The 22121-nt window shown below is 41.4% G+C and overlaps 1 protein-coding gene across 1 annotated transcript in view; it reads left to right on the top strand.

The window, feature by feature from the left end:
• LOC308154042 (low-density lipoprotein receptor-related protein 1B-like) overlaps window positions 1-22121 on the top strand; it is a gene marked incomplete at both ends in the record, with an annotated part of 157449 nt that overhangs the window by 11062 nt on the left and 124266 nt on the right. The window contains 7 exons of the mRNA XM_080527222.1: window positions 4665-4802; window positions 15028-15147; window positions 16622-16747; window positions 18144-18401; window positions 18786-18948; window positions 21112-21334; window positions 21876-22062. Of these exons, the coding sequence (XP_080383348.1) occupies window positions 4665-4802; window positions 15028-15147; window positions 16622-16747; window positions 18144-18401; window positions 18786-18948; window positions 21112-21334; window positions 21876-22062 (1215 nt within the window). The remainder of the gene's footprint in view (window positions 1-4664; window positions 4803-15027; window positions 15148-16621; window positions 16748-18143; window positions 18402-18785; window positions 18949-21111; window positions 21335-21875; window positions 22063-22121) is intronic.

Raw genomic sequence — 22121 nt, forward strand, 5'->3', positions numbered from 1 at the left:
TGACTTGGGGGGTATTCCATCAACGTCGCTAAAGAGAAATCCAGGCTTATTTCTGATAAATCTTGCGAGATTTAGCAAAATAAGCCTGGATTTTCCTTTAGCGACATTAATGGAATACCGCCTTGGAGATGTTGGAGATGATGTATCAAAAACATCTGTGGTAGTCAAGAAAATGCTTCCAGATTTGTTTGTGTGATTTTGAAATTGTACAGTGTTTCCCATTAATTACCAAGACTGTGGCTGCCCAGTGCCCACCATAGTCTAATTTGTCTTATAATGAAAAGAAAATATTTATTTATATTTACACGCAACTATATATTTTTTTTATATATTTCATTACACAACATGGTTTTTACACATGAGCGACATGATCTTTGGGATTCACATGGCATCAACTGTAGGTCCATATGATTTTTGCGCTATTGATAACCAACCGACGTCGCACCTCCCCACCCCCCATTCTCCACTAACAAAATCCTGTGGGAAACACTGTTGTAACAAGACTATTATGGTTAAAACAAGATTTTTAGGAAGTCAGGAGTCAAGGAGGAGGACATGGGTTTCACAACGGCAGAGCTATTTTAATATTAAAGTAAGCACAGGTCACTTTTCTTAGGTCCAAATTCTGACAGACCATACTGTCACTATCTTTGGTAGTCAGATTTTTATCAAGTTTTATGCCTCATTTAAAACATTTTGTGATGATGCTCTGATTATGTTATGTTAATAATGATTGTTTAGACACATCTCAGACTTGCTTCGAAAGTTTGGGTTTATAATAGGGGATGGTGTTATTCATTGTTCATCTTCAAAGGCATACACAGACACGTTGAAGACTTGTCTCCCTTGGCAGGCACTTACTGTAAAACCTCTGACAGCGTCTGTCCTAGCATCCTCCAGAGAAGCTTTGTTTTACATGTTTTATGCTTTGTTTTCTATTTTTCTTTCTCAAATATAAATATACCCCAATCTGACAGCTTTTCTTAACTGAAACACCATGTGGTGTTTGTACTGCTCTGGGTTTTTAAAATATGGTATTTTAGTTTTTGTATTACTTTTTTTTATTAATTACAGAAGGAACATACACTCACTGAGTACTTTGTTAGGAACACTATTGGATAGGGCCTCCCTTTGCTCTCAGAACAGCCTCAATTCTTTGTGGCATTGATTGTTGGAAACATTCCTTTTAGTATTGGATTCAGATCTGTGACTGGGAAGGCCACTGAAGAACACTGAACTCATTTTCATATTCATGAAACCAGTTTGAGACGACTTATGCTTTGGGACATGGTGCATTATCATGCTGGAAGTAGCCATTAGAAGATGGCCATGAAGTGATGCAGATGGTCAGCAGCAATACTCAAATAGATTGATTGGTATTCAACGGGCATAAAGTGTGCCAAGAAAACATTCCCCACACCATTTCACCACAAGTGTTCCCAATAAAGTGTTTAGTGAGTGTATAAGAATGTAATGGTTGTGAACTGAAATGGCTTATTTGATACTTTGTTTTACTAGTTAATTATATCATCAATATGTTATCTGTCTTCCATTCTTATTTTCAGTCATTTGAGTATAACGTAATTATTTTATTTGTATAGCACACAGTAATGATGTTGCAATCGTTATAAATGAGTTGTACAGGTGCTATGATCATTCAGTATCACTGTTACAGTAACTGTATTCTAGCTATACACACTACATAGTATATGGGTCTCCAAATTGCATCATGTTATCTCAGAGTCATTTAATTGGTGATGTAAAAAAAAAAGTTTAGGAAAAAAAGAACGAAAGGAAAGGAAAATGTAACATGGAAAAATTGGAAATGTCCCAAAGAGAGATGGTACCATAAGTGGCATCATTATAAATACCAAGAAAGGTGTGCAATGACATGACCTCACCTCTCAAATAGAGGCCTCTCATGTTTATTAAAACATGTTTATTAAGGCTGACTTTGCCCACACACAGCACATTAAAATAAATGGCGTGTGAATGTATCTATTCCCCTGGAGCAGTAGCACATGCAGGAAGAGGTTAGTGGGAGTAATGTAGCATGGTGTTATGGTATTAAACTGCAGGAAAGCAGTTTCCATTTTGCCACAATAAAGGCTGTATTGAAGTCTTTGTCTTTGAACCTGGACTTGTATGATATAGATGAGCGGATGTGTCAGCAGCTAACCTGGCGTTGGAGCTATGGTGTTGGAGTATGCCTATCATCTTAGATTTCAATCATACTGTAGATAACGTGCATCTATCTCATTTTATTTATGCTTCTTAGGAAAATTAATTTTACTAGCCCAGGGACGTCATCTGTTACCAGTAATCTTTCGCAGGGGACAATGTTTCTGACCTTAAGTGAAACTGGTATACTGATCTATTTATACTCATCTTTTTCAGACGTTTCATTTCATTTCCTTTTTGGCATTTAGCAGACGCCTTTATCCAAAGCGACGTACAACAAATACATTTGTCTAAGTAAGTGAATCATCTATCCAATAGTCAGAAAAAGTAATCTTTCCTCATTGGCAGTCATAATGCTAGAAGACGGAAGAATTACGTGTTTAGTTTTTTTTTTTTTTTGGGGGGGGGGGTATTTACAGTAGAGAAACTGTATAGGGGGGGTAGAGGAGATGAAGAGGTCTTTGAAGGGACAGTTAAGGTGTAGTCTGAAGAGATGGGTCTTCAGTCTACGGCGGAAGATAGGTAGTGACTCTGCAGTCCTGACAGCAGTGGAAAGCTTGTTCCACCACCTTTTGTTAAAGCGTTACTTATGTGTGTATTTGACTGAATTCCCAGTTGAAATGTGATTAACTTCTCATTTATTTGCAATGTTGCAATCGTGTTCAGCTGTGGTTCCCAGGATTATTTCACTTTACAAAACACCCAGAAAGTCATAAGGCAATTCTTGCCAGGAGGCTTTTAAACACATTTCGGGATGTGTGCGCTGAGAGTTGAAGTGAGTGTCTGGAGCATTATTCACGATGTTATGCCCCTGGGAAAATTCATCTTTTTATTCAACTCTTGATGGACCAATTGTGGCATGAGTTTAAATAATTGGTTAGAGAAAATGAAGGAATGTATTGCTCTCAGTTCTTTGCACCATAGCTCTGTCTACCAGGCTCTTTCTCGTGATTCCACATTGGTGGAATAAAGGCTGGTGGTAGCTATGGGCAGGGGTGTGCGTCTTGCCCTGGTGGTGGCTATGAGCAGGGGTAAAAAAATATATATTTTCAAAATTGTTGACATTCCGGGGGCGTGTTTGAATGTTTAATGTCATATTTGTATTCACTGTGGGTCCATATACTATGTCTATCAGTTTAGCGCTGCCCATAGCCACCACCGGCCTCCTACTAGCACCCCCCAACGCCCCTCGGCCTGTCCACCCCTGCCCACCCACGGTGTTGGTTCTGGCATTGGGCCTGGGTGGAATAGCACAAAGGTTGTGTTGTCTTGTGATATACAGTTAGCGTATATATACTGTTGACTGTCACATACGGTGACCTCCATAAGTCTATTGGAAAGAGGGAGAATTTTGACTTCTTTTAGCTCTATACTCCAACAGTTGAATTTGAAATAACAATTACTATGGGATGAAAGTAGAGATTATTTTAGTTTTTAGTTTTTTTAAACATACTCCTCCCCTTATTTCAGGGCTCCAAAAGTATTGTAAATATATAAATATAATCTCCAAATAATGCCCTCATGTTTAGTATTTGGTCGACAATCCTTGTGCATGTCCAATTGGGTTGAAATATGGACATTGACTTGCCACTCTCAAACTTTCAGTCCATAGTTCACTGTATCAAGTTATTATATTTCATCAATGGCTTTTATTTATTTTTATTTTTGTGTCTTTAGTGATGGGTTTCATAGGGAGTGGTGTTGAATAAGATTGAGCTCTTTTTTTTTAATGATTTTGTAAGAATATTGTTCATTGCAATGAATGTCTTATCGCTATAACTGACACTTACGCCTATCTAACTGTGATCATTTTATGTTATGTGATGATTGATTCAATATGTTGGATTTATTTGGTCTGCAGGTAGCCTACCTGAATTGAAACCGCAGAGCATTTCCTAAACACACTTAGATGCACACGGTACACTAGACTAGGAAGTTGACTGGAACATTCAAAGTGAGATTGGGCTCACTGTTGGATTTGAGAATACAGTTGGATGTGAGTACACATCTAACAATGTCCCAGTGTACCATTCTCTTTACCTGGGGGACACAGATGCCAAACCAGGTAGCGTGTCATGAGCAATGTCTTTCCCTGCCTATTCCCAACTCCACTGTAGAGACATTAACTCCGCCCCTCAGGAGAATCTGGGCTTCAGAGAGAGAGTATTTTTAAACATTTTTCAACATTTGTTAAATTATATATGATCCTCTTGCCAAGATCATAAAACTAGACCAGGGATCCACTGGGAAAGCAGATAGGAGAAACCTTTGGGTGTTAACTCTAACGCCAAAGGAAACATGCACAGTATGCGTCTGACAAGACTGGAGCAGTGTTGAAATGGAAAATGACCCATTAGTCTATGTAGTCCAAATAGGCCTACAACAAACATCACATTTCTTAGGGAAAATGTGTCTTCCTCTTTTGCACACACTATGTCTAAAACCAGAATAATTACATGGAATATTTCTTCTTCTTTTTTTAGGTTCAAAACAAATGTTGGTGAGATGTCCTCTGAATCACTTGCAGTGCATTGGCACAGAAAGGTGTGTCCACTTCAGTACAGTCTGCAACGGAGAGAAAGACTGTGAGGACGGTTATGATGAAGGAGTGCACTGTCGAGGTGAGCTCCCATAGAGGCTTGGACTTCACATACAGTACAAACAGATGGTTTAACGGTTTAATCAGAACAAGCATTGTGATTGGCCGAGGGGCGATCAAACCTGTGATTTAATCCGTCTCTGGTTTTACAGAATGTATTCACAGAATAGAAATGTAAGTAATGTTTGTGAAATGCGACACCAGAGGTTGTTGTACATGGAAACCCTATTTATGCACATTCATAACATGACCCCCATCTCTGATTTGGGGAGTAACTAAGGCCATCTGTTATGTTTGGCCATTTGGACATTAATGACATTTTGTGATGTACATCAAAGAGGCCAGTTCAGGTATGTTGGGACCACCAATCGAGGTGAGCCACTCTTACTGTAAGAGTTACTTCCCCCATAAAGTAGCCTGACATCAATCTTGACCAACTCTTGTGTAACTTAACTGTTGAATTTAACCACCAGTGGTAAAACCTCAGTGGTAAAACCTTTCAAATTGAATAATTTTGCAATCCCCAGAATGCTCCTTGACTGTATTTGCATAATATTTGCATATCGATGGCCATTAATGACATTTCACCCCTTTATTAACATGAATAACTACTGTAATAAACCATTTGTTAGTGCTTTTATTAAGTATGAAAATAGCGTTGGGAATGCATCAAGTCATGTTTACTATGCCATTCATTCATGCTTATTAATGTATCCTTATTGTAAACTGTAACCGATAAGATATACTGTATTGACAGCCATATAATGAAAAAGGGCAACAAAACATTTTTGTTGTGTGTAACTGGAAGCATACAATGTTTCTACTAAATAATTACCATATGAATGTATGCTTAATTAAAGTCTATATCTGATGCAGTGAGATGGGTGTAAAGAGCAGCGAGAGAGAGTTTGATCGCAGGCTAACACGTCTGATAAACACCTTACATTTCAATGCAAAGCGGATTCAGTGTCAGAGGATTCTAGTTCTAGGAAGCATGACACTTATTATATCAACTACAGCACAAACACATAACCTCTCTGATCGGGTTGCAGAGATTTGTCGGTTTGCTTACGTGCAAACACAGATCTGAAACAAAGAGTGAGTTAGGTGCCCACACAGCTAACGGTGAGATAACCTTCTCCTCCCTGTTTACAATACATTTCTCTGGCAGCCCAAGTGTTTTTACTGTGCCGTTAAAACAGTCACCTTCACTCTGTATCATGGAAACATCTCCAGGCCAAGCGCATCTTATACTGATCACAGATGAGCTACCTCATCACTCCCCCACGATGACCCACCAGGGTCCCACCCATCCAACCAATAGGAGGCCAGGAGCTCTTAATGGGAAGTGTGAAGCAGCAGGAACTCGGAAACAATTAATAAGGCTGTCGTTGTACTGTCCCATCACCCCCTCCCTCTATCCCCCCGCACACACAGCCCCCCCACGGGGATGGTCTCTGACATGAGTTGCAGTGGGGCTCTGAGGGACTGCGTGGGGGAGCCTGGTTGTGTATCATAGTGACACGCTCCCGGTGGTGTGATGGAGGTCCTCAGCAGGCCGCCGTCCCAGACCACAGCCCCAGTCGCTCTGCTTCTTGTTTACTGACTCTATATAGCCAGTTGCCTGTGGCAGGCTGGTTAGTGGGGCACAGTGGTGGAATCACCTTGAGGAAGCAGTATATGAGTTATGTGTTTTTTTAAAAAATGTACCCCATCGCCACACTGGGGACTCTCACACGCTGCTAGGGCTCCTGTTTAATGACCTGTTTCACAGCTAGATTAGATTATAAGGAATCATAAGGCAAATGATACCCAGCTACTCAACTCAACCCATAACATAGCAACCCGTATTTTTCACTTCACCATAGTCGTGTCCCCTGTTGGTATTAAATCTCACAGCCTTTTTTTACTCTATCTATTCCTTTATAAGAGATGTGTTTTTGACAGCAGCTGGTGCTTTAGGGAATAACTAGTCCAATGTCATTATTCAGTTTTTTCCAGATTATGAAAGTGCAGATTGTAAGATTTCAAATGATGCTTTCAACGTTGGTTAAAACTCATACAGTATGCACAAACTTTGAGATTAGTAACATCCATGGGCGTCACCACCATATATTTGGGGGGGGACGTGTCCCCCCCACCTTTGAAACAAGGTCGTTTGGACCCCCCCACATTTGCCATCAAAAATATGTTGCATGACTGGTCAGCGCTATTTTCATTGCTTCACAATCAAATCCGTTCCACTTTATGAGTAGGGGATTGCCCATATCCAGAAATCCACTCCGCGTTTTACTTCTGTTTTTAACACGGCAGCATCAGACACGCACGCAGATTCAAAACATTCAGACTGAGGCAAGACGATATTTAGATCATCCACCAAGATGGATATAAGGATTTTTTTTTCTAAGAAGAGAAAAGTAAGTCAAAGTCATCCAAGTTTTCCCGTGAGTGGCCAAACAGCAACATTGCGTTCTCCCAAGGTCAAACACAGCCAGCTTTTCTGATAAGAATGTTAGCACCTTATGAGACATTCTCTGTATTAGCAATAGAATTAGCATAGCCTACTAGCAACCAAATACGAGCTAGATCAGCGATATGGCACTAGCAGTTTTGTTAGGCATTACTAGTGCGGTTAGACATGTTTAAATGCAGAACAGACACAGGCGAAATGTCATCAAAAGCACAGAATGGCGACAAACACCTCACAGTGCTTACCTGTCCTGTCATTATTGCATCTCCTGCCCGTGTTCATTGCCCTGAGCATTTGCACTATTTAATTTGGCCATTGCACCCACCCAAAGAATCAATTTTGCATCTGATTGCTTGAGCTAGGGTTAAAAAATAAGAAGAAAACACCTGTTCCATTTATTTTTCTATTTCTAAAATGCTTGTGATTGTATTTTTTGTATTGATGATTGTATTTCTATGTCAAATGTTCTATTAGAGAAAAACAATATGAACAAGTGCTCAATGCATCCCCATTTCTCCTGATATAGGTGGTTGAGACAGTGAGAGTGAGTCAGAGGCAGGGGCAGCAGGCAGGGGCAGTGGAGACAGCTCTGTTGCTGAGGTAAGTGCTGAAAGGTGACAGGCAGTTAAGGAAAATTTAGCATTGCTTATTATTATTATTATTAAATATTATTATTATTATTAATAATAATAATATTTTCACAATCTTCTAATGCCCAGTCCCTCAGTCTATACCAACTTTTGCAAAGGCATAATTTAGCATGCCTGAAAGCATCAAAGTTTACTGTGAATTATGAAAATTGATAATCAAATTAAATGAATGGACAATTTCATTCTTATTTTAATTTCTAGGAACAGGAGACATTAGATACAGAAGAGAGGGAGGGAAACATTGAGAATGAAGAGAGAGAGACCCATTCTGATGGAGATGCAAGAGAGAGGGATGTTGAAAGAGGAGGGTGAGAGAAGCCAGTCTGAGAGAGACGAGGGTGAGAGGAGCCAGCCTGAGAGAGAGGAGGGTGAGAGGAGCCAGCCTGAGAGAGAGGAGGGTGAGAGGAGCCAGCCTGAGAAAGAGGAGGGTGAGAGGAGCCAGCCTGAGAGAGACGAGGGAGAGGATGTGTACCACAAGGCAAATCAACCTGACCCGAGAGTCATTCCACCCCAACGAACAAGACTCTTACCTTTCAGGAAAAATGGTTTAGGGACTTTCCTTGGGTTCATTATGTGCCAAATGCTGGGGGCGTGTTTTGTTTCTATTGTAAAGAAGCATTCAAAAGGCAGGCAAGCCCTCTTGCGAAAAATGTGGATCTAGCCTTTGTGGTTTCTGGTTTTAAAAACTGGAAAAAGGCCATTGAAAAATTTCGAGCCCATGAAAATAGTCATGCACACAAAGTTGCTGTTACAACTCACACACACCTTCACAGGACAATAGAAACACAGTTATCATCAGTTAAGATGCAGCAGCAAAGAGAGGCCAGATCTTGTTTGCTGAAAATAATGCAATCAGTTTGTTTACTTGCCCGTCAGGGTCTAGCATTACGTGGACATGAGAGTGATGGGGGAAACTTTGTTCAGCTACTGAAGCTTAGAGCAGGGGATGATGAGGTTCTAAAGCGTTGGCTCAGTAAGGTTTGTCACCATTACACAAGTCCAGAAATGCAGAATGAGATGCTAACTATTATGGGCAACTCCGTTCTGAGAAATATATCAAAGGAAATACATGAGGTCTCCACACTCATGTACTCCATCATAATTGATGGAGTACAAGATTTGTCTGGGAATGAACAAGAGGCCATATGCCTACGCTATGTAGATAGTGATTTGCTACCTCATGAGGAGTTTTTGGGCCTCTATCAAGTCTCCTCAACAACAGGGAAAGAGTTGGCTCGGATGGCAACTGATGTCCTCCTTCGATTGAACCTGCCCTTATCCTGCCTTCGCGGGCAGAGCTATGATGGGGCAGCCAATATGGCAGGTGGAGCTAAAGGCGTTCAGGCAGTCATAAAAGAAACACAACCTCTTGCTCTCTACGTTCATTGTGGTCCTCATTGCATTAATCTGGTGACTCAGACAGCCTGTAGCACAAGCACTATTGTGTCTGATGCGCTGGATTTAGTCCACAAACTTGGCAATCTGTACCATCTATCAGGGAAATACAAAACAATATTTAAGGAGGTTGCCCAGTCGGAAGCAGGGAGTTTCAGAACTCTGAGGCCCCTCTGCCCCACACGATGGCTCATGAGGGTGGTAGCTATCCAGGCAGTTGTAGACCAATACGAAAATATTTTGGTCAGTCTTGAGGAAATGGCACATGGCTCCTCTGACACTTGCATAACTGCAAGAGGGCTTCTGGAGAGGTTTCAGAAGGGGCAGGTTTTGCTTAGCCTGATTATGGCCCTTGAAGTTCTAAAAGAACTTGAATGTCTCAACCGCTCCCTTCAAAGCAAGACAGTGAGTGTCTCAGGGATGCTGGCTGCGGTTGATTGTGTGAAAAACACAATTCGGGTAAAGAGATGTGATGAAAAATTTCATCAGATATACACCAAAGCCTGTGACATGATCCAGGAGTTGGACATAGAGGCTATCCAGACTCCTCATATCCGGAGACCCCCAAAGCGCTTCACAGGAAATGCACCAGCATTTAGGCCTACCTCCCCTGAGGAGTTCTACAGGATAGAATTCTTTAAAATGCTGGATGTAGTGGAGATCCAGTTGACAAGGCGCTTTGACCAAAGCAGCTTCGAAACACTCAGTCTACTGGAAAGAGTGTTAATAACTGGAAAGGTGGAGGATGTGGATGTGGTCCGTTCGTACCCAGAACTAGACCGTCATTCATTGGAGGTACAGCTAGCCATGTTCAAACTTCAGTATCCCTGCAGCACAGTCAGTGAAGTGGTGGATACACTGAGAGCTATGCTGCCAGAGGTTCGAGGTCTGTTCACTCAAGTAGAGGTGTTGGTCAGGCTTCTTCTTGTTGTGCCATGTTCCTCAGCAGAGGCTGAGAGAAGTTTTAGTGCCTTAACCCTTGTGTGGTGTTCACTTTTTGGACCCTTTCGTACTCTTCGGGTCAAGTTGACCCGGGACATCATTGGGGTTTTGAAAGCACTTTTCCTGACACGGTGCTCCTAGTCCCAATGGTGACCCGTACAAGGGAGTATGCTCAGGGTGCAAGATAGCCCCAAAATAGCCCATAATATTAAAGAGCGCCTCCTGTGGGCACAAACAGGTACTGTACCCATTAATGCACAATAGGTACTGTGTTCACATTCAAAAGTGTATATTTTGTTCTGGTGGACCTAGGGGGCTGCCCTTTGGAGGGGCTGGAGCAGAGGGTGCCTAATTATAACCCTCAAAGTGTCAGACCCCTGGGAATAGGTGGGGCCGAACGGCAGCATGATGAGTAGAGGCGTTTTTACGCACATGATGCTCCTAACTTCCACTAAACAAAATCCACTATAATAAAGACTTGGTTGTCATAAATCATACTTATCTAGGAAAAATTTAAATGAAACAATGTTTTTATTGATGTTTATTATTTTGAACTTATATTCTCAATTGATTTTCAAAGCATTATAATCAAAGCTGTAAAAAATACAGGTGATGAACAAGAATAATGCTACAAATGCTGAAACACAAAACATGTGGAATGTACACTGTTTTAGTCACTGAAATAACATTGGTTACAATTGTGTGTGCATGGGCATGTCTGTCTACACAACACATGAAGTACAGCATTTGACAGTATGTGTACCACACATGTACTTTTTGCAGTTGCTGCATGTGGTCCCTGTCTTTGTGTCCTTTGAGGGTCCACACACCTCGCAGCGCTTCCTCTTTTTGCCATCGGCTGCAGTCTAGAATAATGAAAAGACTTAGTTCAGGATTTTTTTTTCCACCACGTCTCCTAATACTCTAAATCACACACACACACACACACACACACACACACACACACACGCACACACACATATTTACATTTACATTGAAAATGTTGGCATTTAGCAGACGCCTTATTTCAAAGCGACTTACATTTACCAAAGCGATCAATACATTTGACTAAGGAAGTGAATCAACACAGACACACACACACACACACAAACAACCGCAACAGGACACTTACCTCAGGCACTGGAGATTGTGGTTGTGTGGGTTGTGCAGGTGGAGCATCTGTAATCCTCCTCACTATGGCTAGAGAAGTTGGGGTCCTGGGCATATGTTGTCTCCTTTGGATATGCGGTGTCACCAGTGCCATACCTAGCTCCTCAAGGAAAAGACGTCGTCTTTGGAGCTTCCTTTGGTTCCAGTCTGGGTTGACTGCCATCCAGATTGAAAATGCATTGTAGGCTGAAACATCCAGGATGTTGAAGAAGATCACGAGAGGCCACCGTAGAGTTCTTCTTTGGCAGCTGTAGCAGGCCAGCAGCTTGTCCAGGTTGTCTACTCCACCTTTGGTGGCGTTGTAGTCAAGTATGACCTCTGGCTTACGGTCCTCCCGGCCACTGATTCTTCCATCCCTATGTAGAGTGCTCATGAGCATCACATTCTTGCTCTTTTTTGGTATGTAAGACACCAGGGTAGTGTTGGCTGTAAACACAAAGTTGGAGGAATGGACTGGCCTGTTCTTCACATTTAGAAACTGGGGTGGGAGCTCCGTCTTGTTTTTTCGGACTGTTCCAACCATTGTCACCTTTCGTTTGAGAAGTTCCTGTCCCAGGCTGTAGGATGTAAAGAAATTATCACAGGTGATGTTATGGCCACTGAGGCCCTGTGACATATCCAACACCACCCGTGTCCCCTGGTTTCTCTCAGGGGCTCCTCCCTCTGGCTTCCCTGTATACATTTGCATGTTCCATGCATACGATGAAACGGCATCACAGGCAACCCAGATTTTTATTCCGTACCTTGCTGGTTTGGAGGGCATATACTGCCTGAAGGGGCAACGACCTCTAAACCCCACAAGCCGTTCCTCCACAGTTAGATTGGGCCCAGGGTTGTAAAGAAGTGGAAGCCGGTCCACCCACTTGTCCCACACCGTGCGGATTGCAGCCAACTTGTCCCTACGCCGTCTAACAGGTCTTGATTCCCGGTCATCAAACCTGATGACCCTCGAGTAGATATGGAAGCTCTTCAGAGACATTGTGGCTCTAAAAATTGCTCTCCCTGTCTCCAGTGGGGCTCTTCCAGTGGCTGGCTGTGGGGCTCTTCCAGTGGCTGGCTGTGGGGCTCTTCCAGTGGCTGGCTGCGGGGCTCTTCCAGTGGCTGGCTGCGGGGCTCTTCCAGTGGCTGGCTGTGGGGTTCCTGCAGTGGCTGGCTGTGGGGCTCCTGCAGTGGCTGGCTGTGGGGCTCTTCCATAGGCTGGCTGTGGGGCTCTTCCAGTGGCTGGCTGTGGGGATCCTTCTGCTGCATGCTCAGAGTGAAACTCATCTCCAAATTCACTTTCAGAATCAGAATACTCTGAATTAATTTCTACATTATCCTCATCTGAAACATCCTCCCCCCCTTCAACTTCACTATGTTGCTCACTCTCTTCAAATAGTATCTCCACGGCCCTCTGAACACTGAATCTTTTCTTCATGTTGCTGGTGGAGGATTGTAGTTGAAATGACCTATACACTGGGATGGAGAGCTATTTCTCTCTTTTATCCCTCCCATGATGTGCAGGTGCAGTACAATGTTATTATAAATGTTTTTACAACATTGCAATTCAAAGGGTAAAAAGTGCGAGAGCAGACAGCTTCTCGGCGCGGGAAAGCCAGAGCAGACGGCTTCTTGTGCAGGTGTGAGGAGTCCAGTACAACATTATTCTTTATTATTATTATACAATGTTGCATTTCAAAGGGTAAAGAGTGCGAGAGCAGACGGCTTCTCGGCACGGGAAAGACAGAGCAGAGGTGTGTGAGTGAGTGAGTGAGTGTCAGTGTGAGTGTGTGTATGTTTCTGTGTCTCTGTGTATCCGGGTCAAAATGACCCGAACACCTTATGAAGGACATAAATGTGTTGGGGTATTGTAGGATGTGTAAAAAAAAAAAAAGATTTTTGTTTTTTGTTTTTCATATAAAATGAGCCAAGGCCATGGAGTTTCAGATTGATAAAATGTATTCTTGTACCATTTCTCTTTAAGTAAAAATTGAAAACGGGTCAGGTTGACCCGAACACCACACAAGGGTTAAGAAGGCTCAAGACGTGGCTGCGCTCTTCAATGTCTCAAAAGCGCTTGAACAATGTGGCTGTTTGCCACATCCACCAAGAGCATCTTGACAAACTTGACAATTTGCCAGTCATTTGTGTCTGCAAATGACAAAAGAGGTCACACTTTTGGAGCCTTTGTATGATGTCTTATGTTCTAATTGTAGAAATCCTGCTGTATGCATGGTACAGATAATAGAGGAGAAATATGATTATAGGAGGAGATATGGAACATTTAATGAAAGGACAAAAAAGGGGAATCTTTGAAATTTTGGGGAAAGAATGGAGTAAAAGCAAGTCTTTAACAGGTTGTATTGAGTTATAGTTGAATGTTCTGCAATGCACTGAAGAGGGCTAAGTTTGATTGTAATAGGCTCTGAGTAGCCTAGGTACATATTTTATGTTTCCTCATAACTTTTTTTTCAATTTGTTGACTCAAAGTTACCTCATTCTTTTCTAATTCACTCTTTGATTATTTTTTTTGTTATAGTTGTATGTTCTGCAATGCACTGAAGAGGGCTAAGTTTGATTGTAATAGGCTCTGAGTAGCCTAGGTACATGTTTTATGTTTCCTCATAACTTTTTATTCAATTTGTTGACTCAAAGTTACCTCATTCTTTTCTAATTCACTCTTTGATTCTTTTTGAATCTTCATATTTAATAAAGTACCCAAGTGTCAGTGTCAGGCCTCTGTGAGTTAAACCAAAACATAATAGTAGTCAGTAATTGCAGACCATGCCAGCTCCAAGGAAAAACAAAGAAAGAGGGAGATTATTTTGGGTGTAAAACGCACCAGAATGCAGGAAATTGAATCTACTATTTAAAAAATTTCGGGGGGAGGACCCCCAGACCCCCAAAAAAATAAGTGTCCCCCCCACATTCAAAAAGCTGCTGACGCCCATGGTAACATCTTCTACATCATCTATGTCTCTGGTGTGTGTGTGTGTGTGTGTGTGTGTGTGTGTGTGTGTGTGTGTGTGTGCGTGTGCGTATGCGCATGCGTGTGTGTGTGTGTGGGCTGCATATTAACAGCACTTCCAAGTTTAAATGCCTGTAAATCCATGTGGAATTTGAACCTGAACTATGTTTTACAAGCCTTTAGACCACAATTTCTTTTCAAAACCAATTCTTGGAATCAATAAATAGAGTAGGTGGTTGAGAGATGCAGGCAGCCAGCCTTGGGCAGCTTTCTGAATAATTTGTTTTGAATAATGTGTATGATTACAGCAGTTAGAGCAGTTGAGGTAATGAATTTCATGCAATGGTCCCTAAATTTCAGGGTAATGCATTCTATTGACAGCGACCTTGAGGTGGTGTCTCATCCTGAGACATGTCAACATAAATAGATTTTAAACTGCAATTAAGTTTTGGAGACAGCCGCTAAATCTTTCACATCCAATGGTATACATAAAAAAAAGAAGATGAAGTAGGCCTAAGTGGTGTTCTAATGTCCTCGTTTAGACGTTCAGGTGATTCAGAGTGCTGATCATTTCCTCAGGATGACGGTAAAGAAAGGACATTTCTACTGCAGCAACTCGGTGATGGTTGCTATAATGTGATACTGTGTTTGTGTATTTGCCTTTACCTTTCAGAGCTCCAGCCAAAATGCCAAGAGTTGTTGTGTCACTATGGCTGTGTCAAGACAAGAAATGGGACGTTCTGCTACTGTGCAGATGGTTTTGAGGTAGAGGAGGACGGGCGAGCCTGCAGAGGTAGGGATGGCCTACAAATGTTACTGTCAGGTTCTCTTTCAATCCGCTTGGTTCGACATCTCCCTACGTTATGTGCAGCCTTGCGTCTCCTGTTCGCTGAAGCCTTGTGCCTGGAACAGGCTGGGAGTGATTTGCGTGGCTGACCCTTCCACAGCCCAGCTTATGAAAGCTCATACACAGAGTGGCCATTTCATACTTTTCACTCTTCACTCACTTAATTGCAAGCCCATCTGGTGCGTGTGCTCCTGGAGTCGCACCTGCTTGTCCTAGGCTCTAGGACAAATCGTTCCAGAAGCTCACTCACACCGACCCAAAGGATAAACGTTGTCAGCTTGACTCTGGTCTCGGCTCAAGGCTTTTAGTCAATGTCTTGCCCAACCATGACAGTCTCATACTGGATGCACCTGAGGCTACTTGGGCTCATGGCCTCCTTGATTGTGGTAGTTTACGACCACTTGCCGTTGTTTTTATATAAGATTTCCAACAATGGGTCATAGCACTCTTAGATTTGATTATATAGATTAGATTAAACGTTATTGTCATTGCAGAGTACAAGTACTAGTGCCTTTATTGTCATTGCAGACTACGAAATGCAGTTTAGCATCTAACCAGGAGTGCAAATAGTGATATAGTGCAAAACATGGTGTTGTCAACCCTTTAATTGCGGATTCTAGTCAAACGCAAGGCACTCGCGTGTACACGCCCTGCCACCGTCTTAGAGGAAGATGCCGCTGCCTGGATCCCTCTCCGCATTGGCACAGACGTGTGTCTGTCTACGCAGTGTGCCTAGCGCGGGAATGACTACTCCACCCAGATGTCATCCAGGAGATGTGGAGGCATCACAGTCGCACAGGAGTCTTTCTTTTCTCCTGATTGCCCCACATTGGCCAGGGCGACCTTGGCGGGCGAGAGATAGCACACCTTCTTTACGCACGACCTTGACAACTCCCTTATTTGAGCAGGGACTTGATGAAATGGGCGCACTGTGCATATAATAACCTGGGCTGTGGCGGAGTCAGCCATGCAAAGCGCTCCCGACCTGTTCGCGGCGTGATTCAATAGGGTTTCAGTAAATAGAGTAAGCAAGGCTGTGCATAGTCCCATAGTGAGATGTCTCCCTCATCTTTTTCAGAGATGTTCTTTTCCACCACCGCTCTTTCCTCCTTCACCCGCTGGTATTCTGTCTGAGTGTGATGAGGTGTGAGCATAATTGCAGTCTATATTCGAGTTTAATGTCTCTGTATCTCAAACTCACTTGATTGTCTTTGTAGAACTCAGATATGAAAGTCAGCATATCATAATGTATTGTTTTGTGAGGATGTCTGCGCACACTTTTGCTACATGTGTTGTGCACACGCTATGTGTGTCGTATAGGTGTCACTATGAGGCCACACTAAGTCAGCTTTATGTACAGTATGAAGGTCATGTTGGAATGCACTTTATTTGTAACAGATCCCTGCCTCTCTTACTGTAGATCATGATGAGTGTACGGTGTATGGCACATGCAGTCAAACGTGCATGAACACTCATGGGTCATACAGATGCAGCTGCATGGATGGGTACTCGCTATACAACAGAAGGTCCTGCAAGGCCAAGGATGGTAAGATGATGTGTCATAATATGGCTTCTATGCATATTATTATGATGATGATGATGATGATGATTAATATTATTATTATTGTAATATGTTTTTAAGGCATTTCTGCTTTATTGGGATAGAGACAGTAGAGATTGACAGGAAGGATGGGTGAGAGAGAGGGAGGATGACATGCAGGATATGTTGATGGCCAGAATCAAAGGATTACGATTACAATTATACAGTATGCGCATTAGTGTACTACACCACTAAGCGCCCCGCATATTATATTGTTACAAGAAGTAAACGATGGCAAATCATGTTTTCCCAGCCCAGGGTCCCAATTTGCTTCAGTTTTTAGTGGGCCTGGTTGCTAAGTTGGTTCTGCAGTTTCAGTACAGAGATATGAGGTGGCAGAGGGTTCCCTCAGCATCCATTTCTACAGTCTGTGGAGAAATAAGGACTGGGCTGCAACAAGTCTCATAATTATATTATATCTATTATTTCATATTTTCTGGGTAACGTCTTAGTCTAGTGATAAAGCCCTAGTTTTGTGCAACAAATAAATACATTTCAAATCAATGAAACACTCGCTAGTCAAGCCAAAACATGTCAATGTAATGGATTCAGTGAGTAATCCCCACTACTCTACACTAACTAGGTACTAGTGGGGATTACTCACCGAATCCATTGCATTGCAATGTTTTGGCTTGACTAACGAGTGTGTCATTGATTTTCAACAAATCTTTTATTTCTTGAAAAAAAAATATTTTCATTTTTCGGAATAAAAGACAGAACGGTCCGTCAGTTGGCGACTTGTTCCTGGTTTCACCAGCTGCTGTCACAAACTACCAAAACAGTCTTTGCACATGGTTTTAGTGGTGCACAGCACTCTTTAGTGTAAGCACATTGGGGCACTTAATCTCTTGATAATATACAGTATTTAATCTTAAAATTGATTTTGTGGTCAAATAGGGAGATGTTTTGTCAATGTGCTACATTTACAATCTATGCAGTGTAGAAAATAAGATGTCCCAATAGCTCAGAGAAAATAGATAACCTTAATTGGGGCTTTAGAGAAGATCCCCTGATGTATTACTTGCATTAGTACCTTGTGAGTTTAACTTTCTCAGGGCATCCATCACAGTTTGCCTGGGTAAAAAGCACTCCTTATATTTCACATGCTTTTAGCCTCTGATGTCTGCTAGGCCACTGATTAAGATGGACACGGTTTACTGTCCAGCAGAATTTACAGTTGTATCCCTTTGAAAGAGTACAATAATAATGTGCCCTAAAAGTGACTGAACATTAGCATTAAGTGCCACACACAGTTTGGAGGTTTCTGTGGAGTGGTTTTGTTTTGCATTTTGTCTTAATCATTCGGAACATCCTTCACTCTTCTCTCTCTCCTCTGGTCTAGATCCTGGTGATAGACAAGCTATACTGCTGATAGCCAATGCAGAACGTATCACGGCCCTCCATCTTAACGGATCATCCATCTCAAACCTAAAGTCATTTGATACTAATGGGATTCGCACATTGGATTTCAATCACAAGGAAGAATCGCTTTATTGGCTCTCCTCCACAAACTCTAGCAGTCAGCTTTGGTGTGTAATGATAACCAAATTGAAAGGATTTTCACAGCTGCGGCGAGTCAGAACAGGAGAGGATCTTGAGAGTATGTTTCCATTCTCCACGGATACGATACTGTTATGTGTATTTTTAGAGTTAGCAATGAATTTGGTTCATCATAATATAGCATATTTACACACACATACTGTACCTACACACAGCAACACCCAACACACACACACACACACACACACACACACACACACACACACACACACACACACACACACACACACACATATTTCTTTGTGTGTATTTCCACATTATCCTGAGATACCACATCTCTAGGTGATATGTGTTCCAAATTAGATTTATTTCCAAAGATGCAGAAATATTATGTCCAGTGAGGGATTGGTTATTACTTCTGTAGCACAACAGTTATATCTTGTCACATTGTGAATGTGACATGTCTCTTTTGATTTGGTTGCAGATGTGGAACATATTTCCATAGACTGGCTCACAGGAAACATTTATTTTGTGGACAGAGTAAGTGACAGAATATTTGTCTGCAATGAACAAGATGACACCTGTGTCACAATTGTTGATCGTGACCTTCAGAATCCCAGTGGAATTGCTCTGGACCCATTAGTTGGGTAAGTATAACCTTATCTGTCTCTGATGACAAATGTTTAATGCTTAAAAACACCTGAAATAAAACAGAGTGTGCCGACCAGCTGGGTGCTGTAATATACATTTACTTTTACACTTTTGGCATTTAGCAGACGCCTTTATCCAAAGCGACTTTCAGAGTAAGTAAGAGAATCATCTATCCAGCAGTCATAGCAGGAGAAAGTAATCTATGCTCAGGCCAGGGGCCATTAGCAGTCGTAGTACTAGAAGAAGGAAGAATATCATTAATGTATTCACTGAATATTCAGCATGAATGTAATGTTACCGAACACACGATCAACTAATGCTAGACGTCTGCATATTAACCACCCAAAACAAAGTAGGCTAGCTGTCACATTCCCTCTATCGCCATGTTGAACCTCTGATGCTTAAAATTAACCAAAATTACATTGAGACATTTATTGATTTTCCTGACTTCCGTGAAGTATGTCAAGCTCTGAAAATAGACCTGGGACCTACATTTACAAAGTGAACGCACACCCTCTCTGTGTGCTTTGCCAACGTGCGCGGTCCACATCCGTGCTTTCATCCACTTCAGTGAATTCTTTCCATGGACCTGCAAGGACAGATGACAGATGTATGGATTCTGTGTGAACTGGCCTTTACACCCTTGCTCCCTTAACTTATAGCAGCATCAAACAGCACTTTCTATACGTTGCCAGAAAGTTATCTTTTTTCAATATCAGATGAAACTGGCTAGATCTTAAATATTTGACAGCTCAATTTCAGTCAACCTCCATCTTGCGATGTTGAGCTGCTGAGCCATTTCTAATGAGACTATTTTCTCTGCCAAAGTACGGTACATCTTCAATTCAATCGTATTCCTCAAGTGCTATGACTTGTTTGGATTAAGTGGCACCTTGGATGTCAGTAGTATTAGAGGAATGTGTTATCCTGCCTTGCTCGCTCATTACATGCAACAAAGCTGCTCTGACAGCATCAAAGTGAAGAGGTAATATTCCTGGAACAATGTGTTCCATTATAGATGTGGAAGTTGTCAGACAAATGAAACAAATAGTATGAAAAGAAGACAGGACGTCAACAATTGATTCAACACTCATCATTGTAACTTATTAAACGTTGGGGGGGGGAATTCATTTGGAATATCAAATGAATGATAGTCAGGTTTGATTTGTGTTGGTTGATACTAGAAGTATCAAGTGGTAGAGGTACTTGACTTCCAAAGGTTTATTCACATTAGATCTTAGCAAAGACAAATGGCAAGTGAAGGTGAACACCGCAGGCAGACTAATTCTCTGAGGCTCAATGCTGAAAAGAGTAATTGATGTGGGGTATTTGGATGACTCCATCAAGGAGAGACTTGTAAAAGGATGCATTGATTTATTTAATTACTTACCTGGAACAAACATTCAAATAAGGCTGAATGAAAATGACCAATCTGCTTGTGATTGCTTGCTTGTGTACTCTGAATGCGACTGGGCTGTGAAGTAGCCTCTCACCTCTCTTCAATATTTCTGTTAGCTCATGATAATGTTATGATTTTTGTGTTTAGTCACTCACATTTGCCTGACTAAAGACCTACCGTTCAACTTCAAATCAAATCAAATTGGATTGGTCATTGTACATCGGAGACCGTAATAGACATAGTGACATGCTTTGGGATCTTCCTCCTCGCTCAACAACAGTCGACAACAATCAACAATCAGTAATACAATAATATTATATTATAATAGAGTAATAAAAAAGTGTGTCAGTAGTAGTGCATAAGGGTGTAGTGTAAGTAGCAGCAGTAATGACTGAATAATAACCATAGCAATACAGTGAAAGTCGTAATGCAATTTGCAGCAATAATTACAGTGATAGTGCAAAGGTGCAATGAATGCAGTGGCCACTTCGTGACGTTATAATTGTAAGGTTCTATCTCCATTTTTGTAAAAATTTAGTTTTGAGATCAGTTTTAATCTGATCCATTAGGTGTTTATTAATGCCTGTGTGGTGTTATTTTTAAAATGTTGACATTTTTGAGTTAGTAATTCATAAAATACAAAGGTTCCATCTCATAAAACATAATGGAATGCAAAAACTTTGACGCTCAATATCTCTGAACTGCCCTAAACGGAGATAGAACCTTTTTAGAAATTCTAAGCTCACGACTTGCTTTTCAGGAAACTGTTCTTCACTGACTATGGAGGTCCAGCCAGAGTGGAGCAGTGCAACATGGACGGATCCAACAGAAGCAGGATTGTGGAGCACAGGATAGAGCAGCCCACAGCCCTGACCCTGGACTTGATTAGGAGGCTAGTTTACTGGGCCGACACCTACTGGGAGTACATCTCAGTTGTGGATTACAATGGGAAGAATCGACACATTGTTTTCCAAGGAAGCTCCGTAAGTACATTCCTTACTGAAGGAATCCAAATAAATAAATCTGAATTTGTAGCATTCATTTAATGATAATACATCGAATGTCTATCATTTATAATAAGAATACATCAAATGTCTATCATTTATAATAAGAATGCATCAAATGTCTCATTTATAATAAGAATACATCAAATGTCTATCATTTATAATAAGAATACATCAAATGTCTATCATTTATAATAATAATAATAATAATAATAATACATAAAATGTCTATCATTTATAATAATAATACATCAAATGTCTATCATTTATAATAATAATAATAGTAATAATAATAATAATAATAATAATAATAATAATAATACACCAAATGTAACACACTTCTTTAAGCCCCCCCCCCCCCCCCCCAAAAAAAAAGAAAGAAAGCTACAACTATTTCAGAGGGATTAGAATGAGCATGCAAATGTGTGTTTTCTTATGGATTAAGGTGAACTGAATTAACTGCATCATTGGTCTTTAGAGTCTGACTCCTTTTTCTTGTCAATGTGGCTCTATATCCTAGGCCTTGTACCTGAATGGATTATCACTCTTTGAAGATTATTTGTTTGCCACCTGCTCTGAGACCTCCATGGGAACTCAAGTGGACATTTTGCTGATAAATAGGTTTAACATCACAGACGTTCATGATGTATCCTCCATGGAAAATTCTAAGGGGATACGAGTTTATCACAAACTCACTCAACTAAAAGGTACACAAAATCAAATGATGTCAATTTCCAGGCAAGGTAGCTGTCTGTGCGTGTGTGCA

The sequence above is a fragment of the Nansenia antarctica genome, assembly GCF_963989245.1.
Source record: "Nansenia antarctica genome assembly, chromosome: 3".
NCBI classification, from domain to species: domain Eukaryota; kingdom Metazoa; phylum Chordata; class Actinopteri; order Argentiniformes; family Microstomatidae; genus Nansenia; species Nansenia antarctica.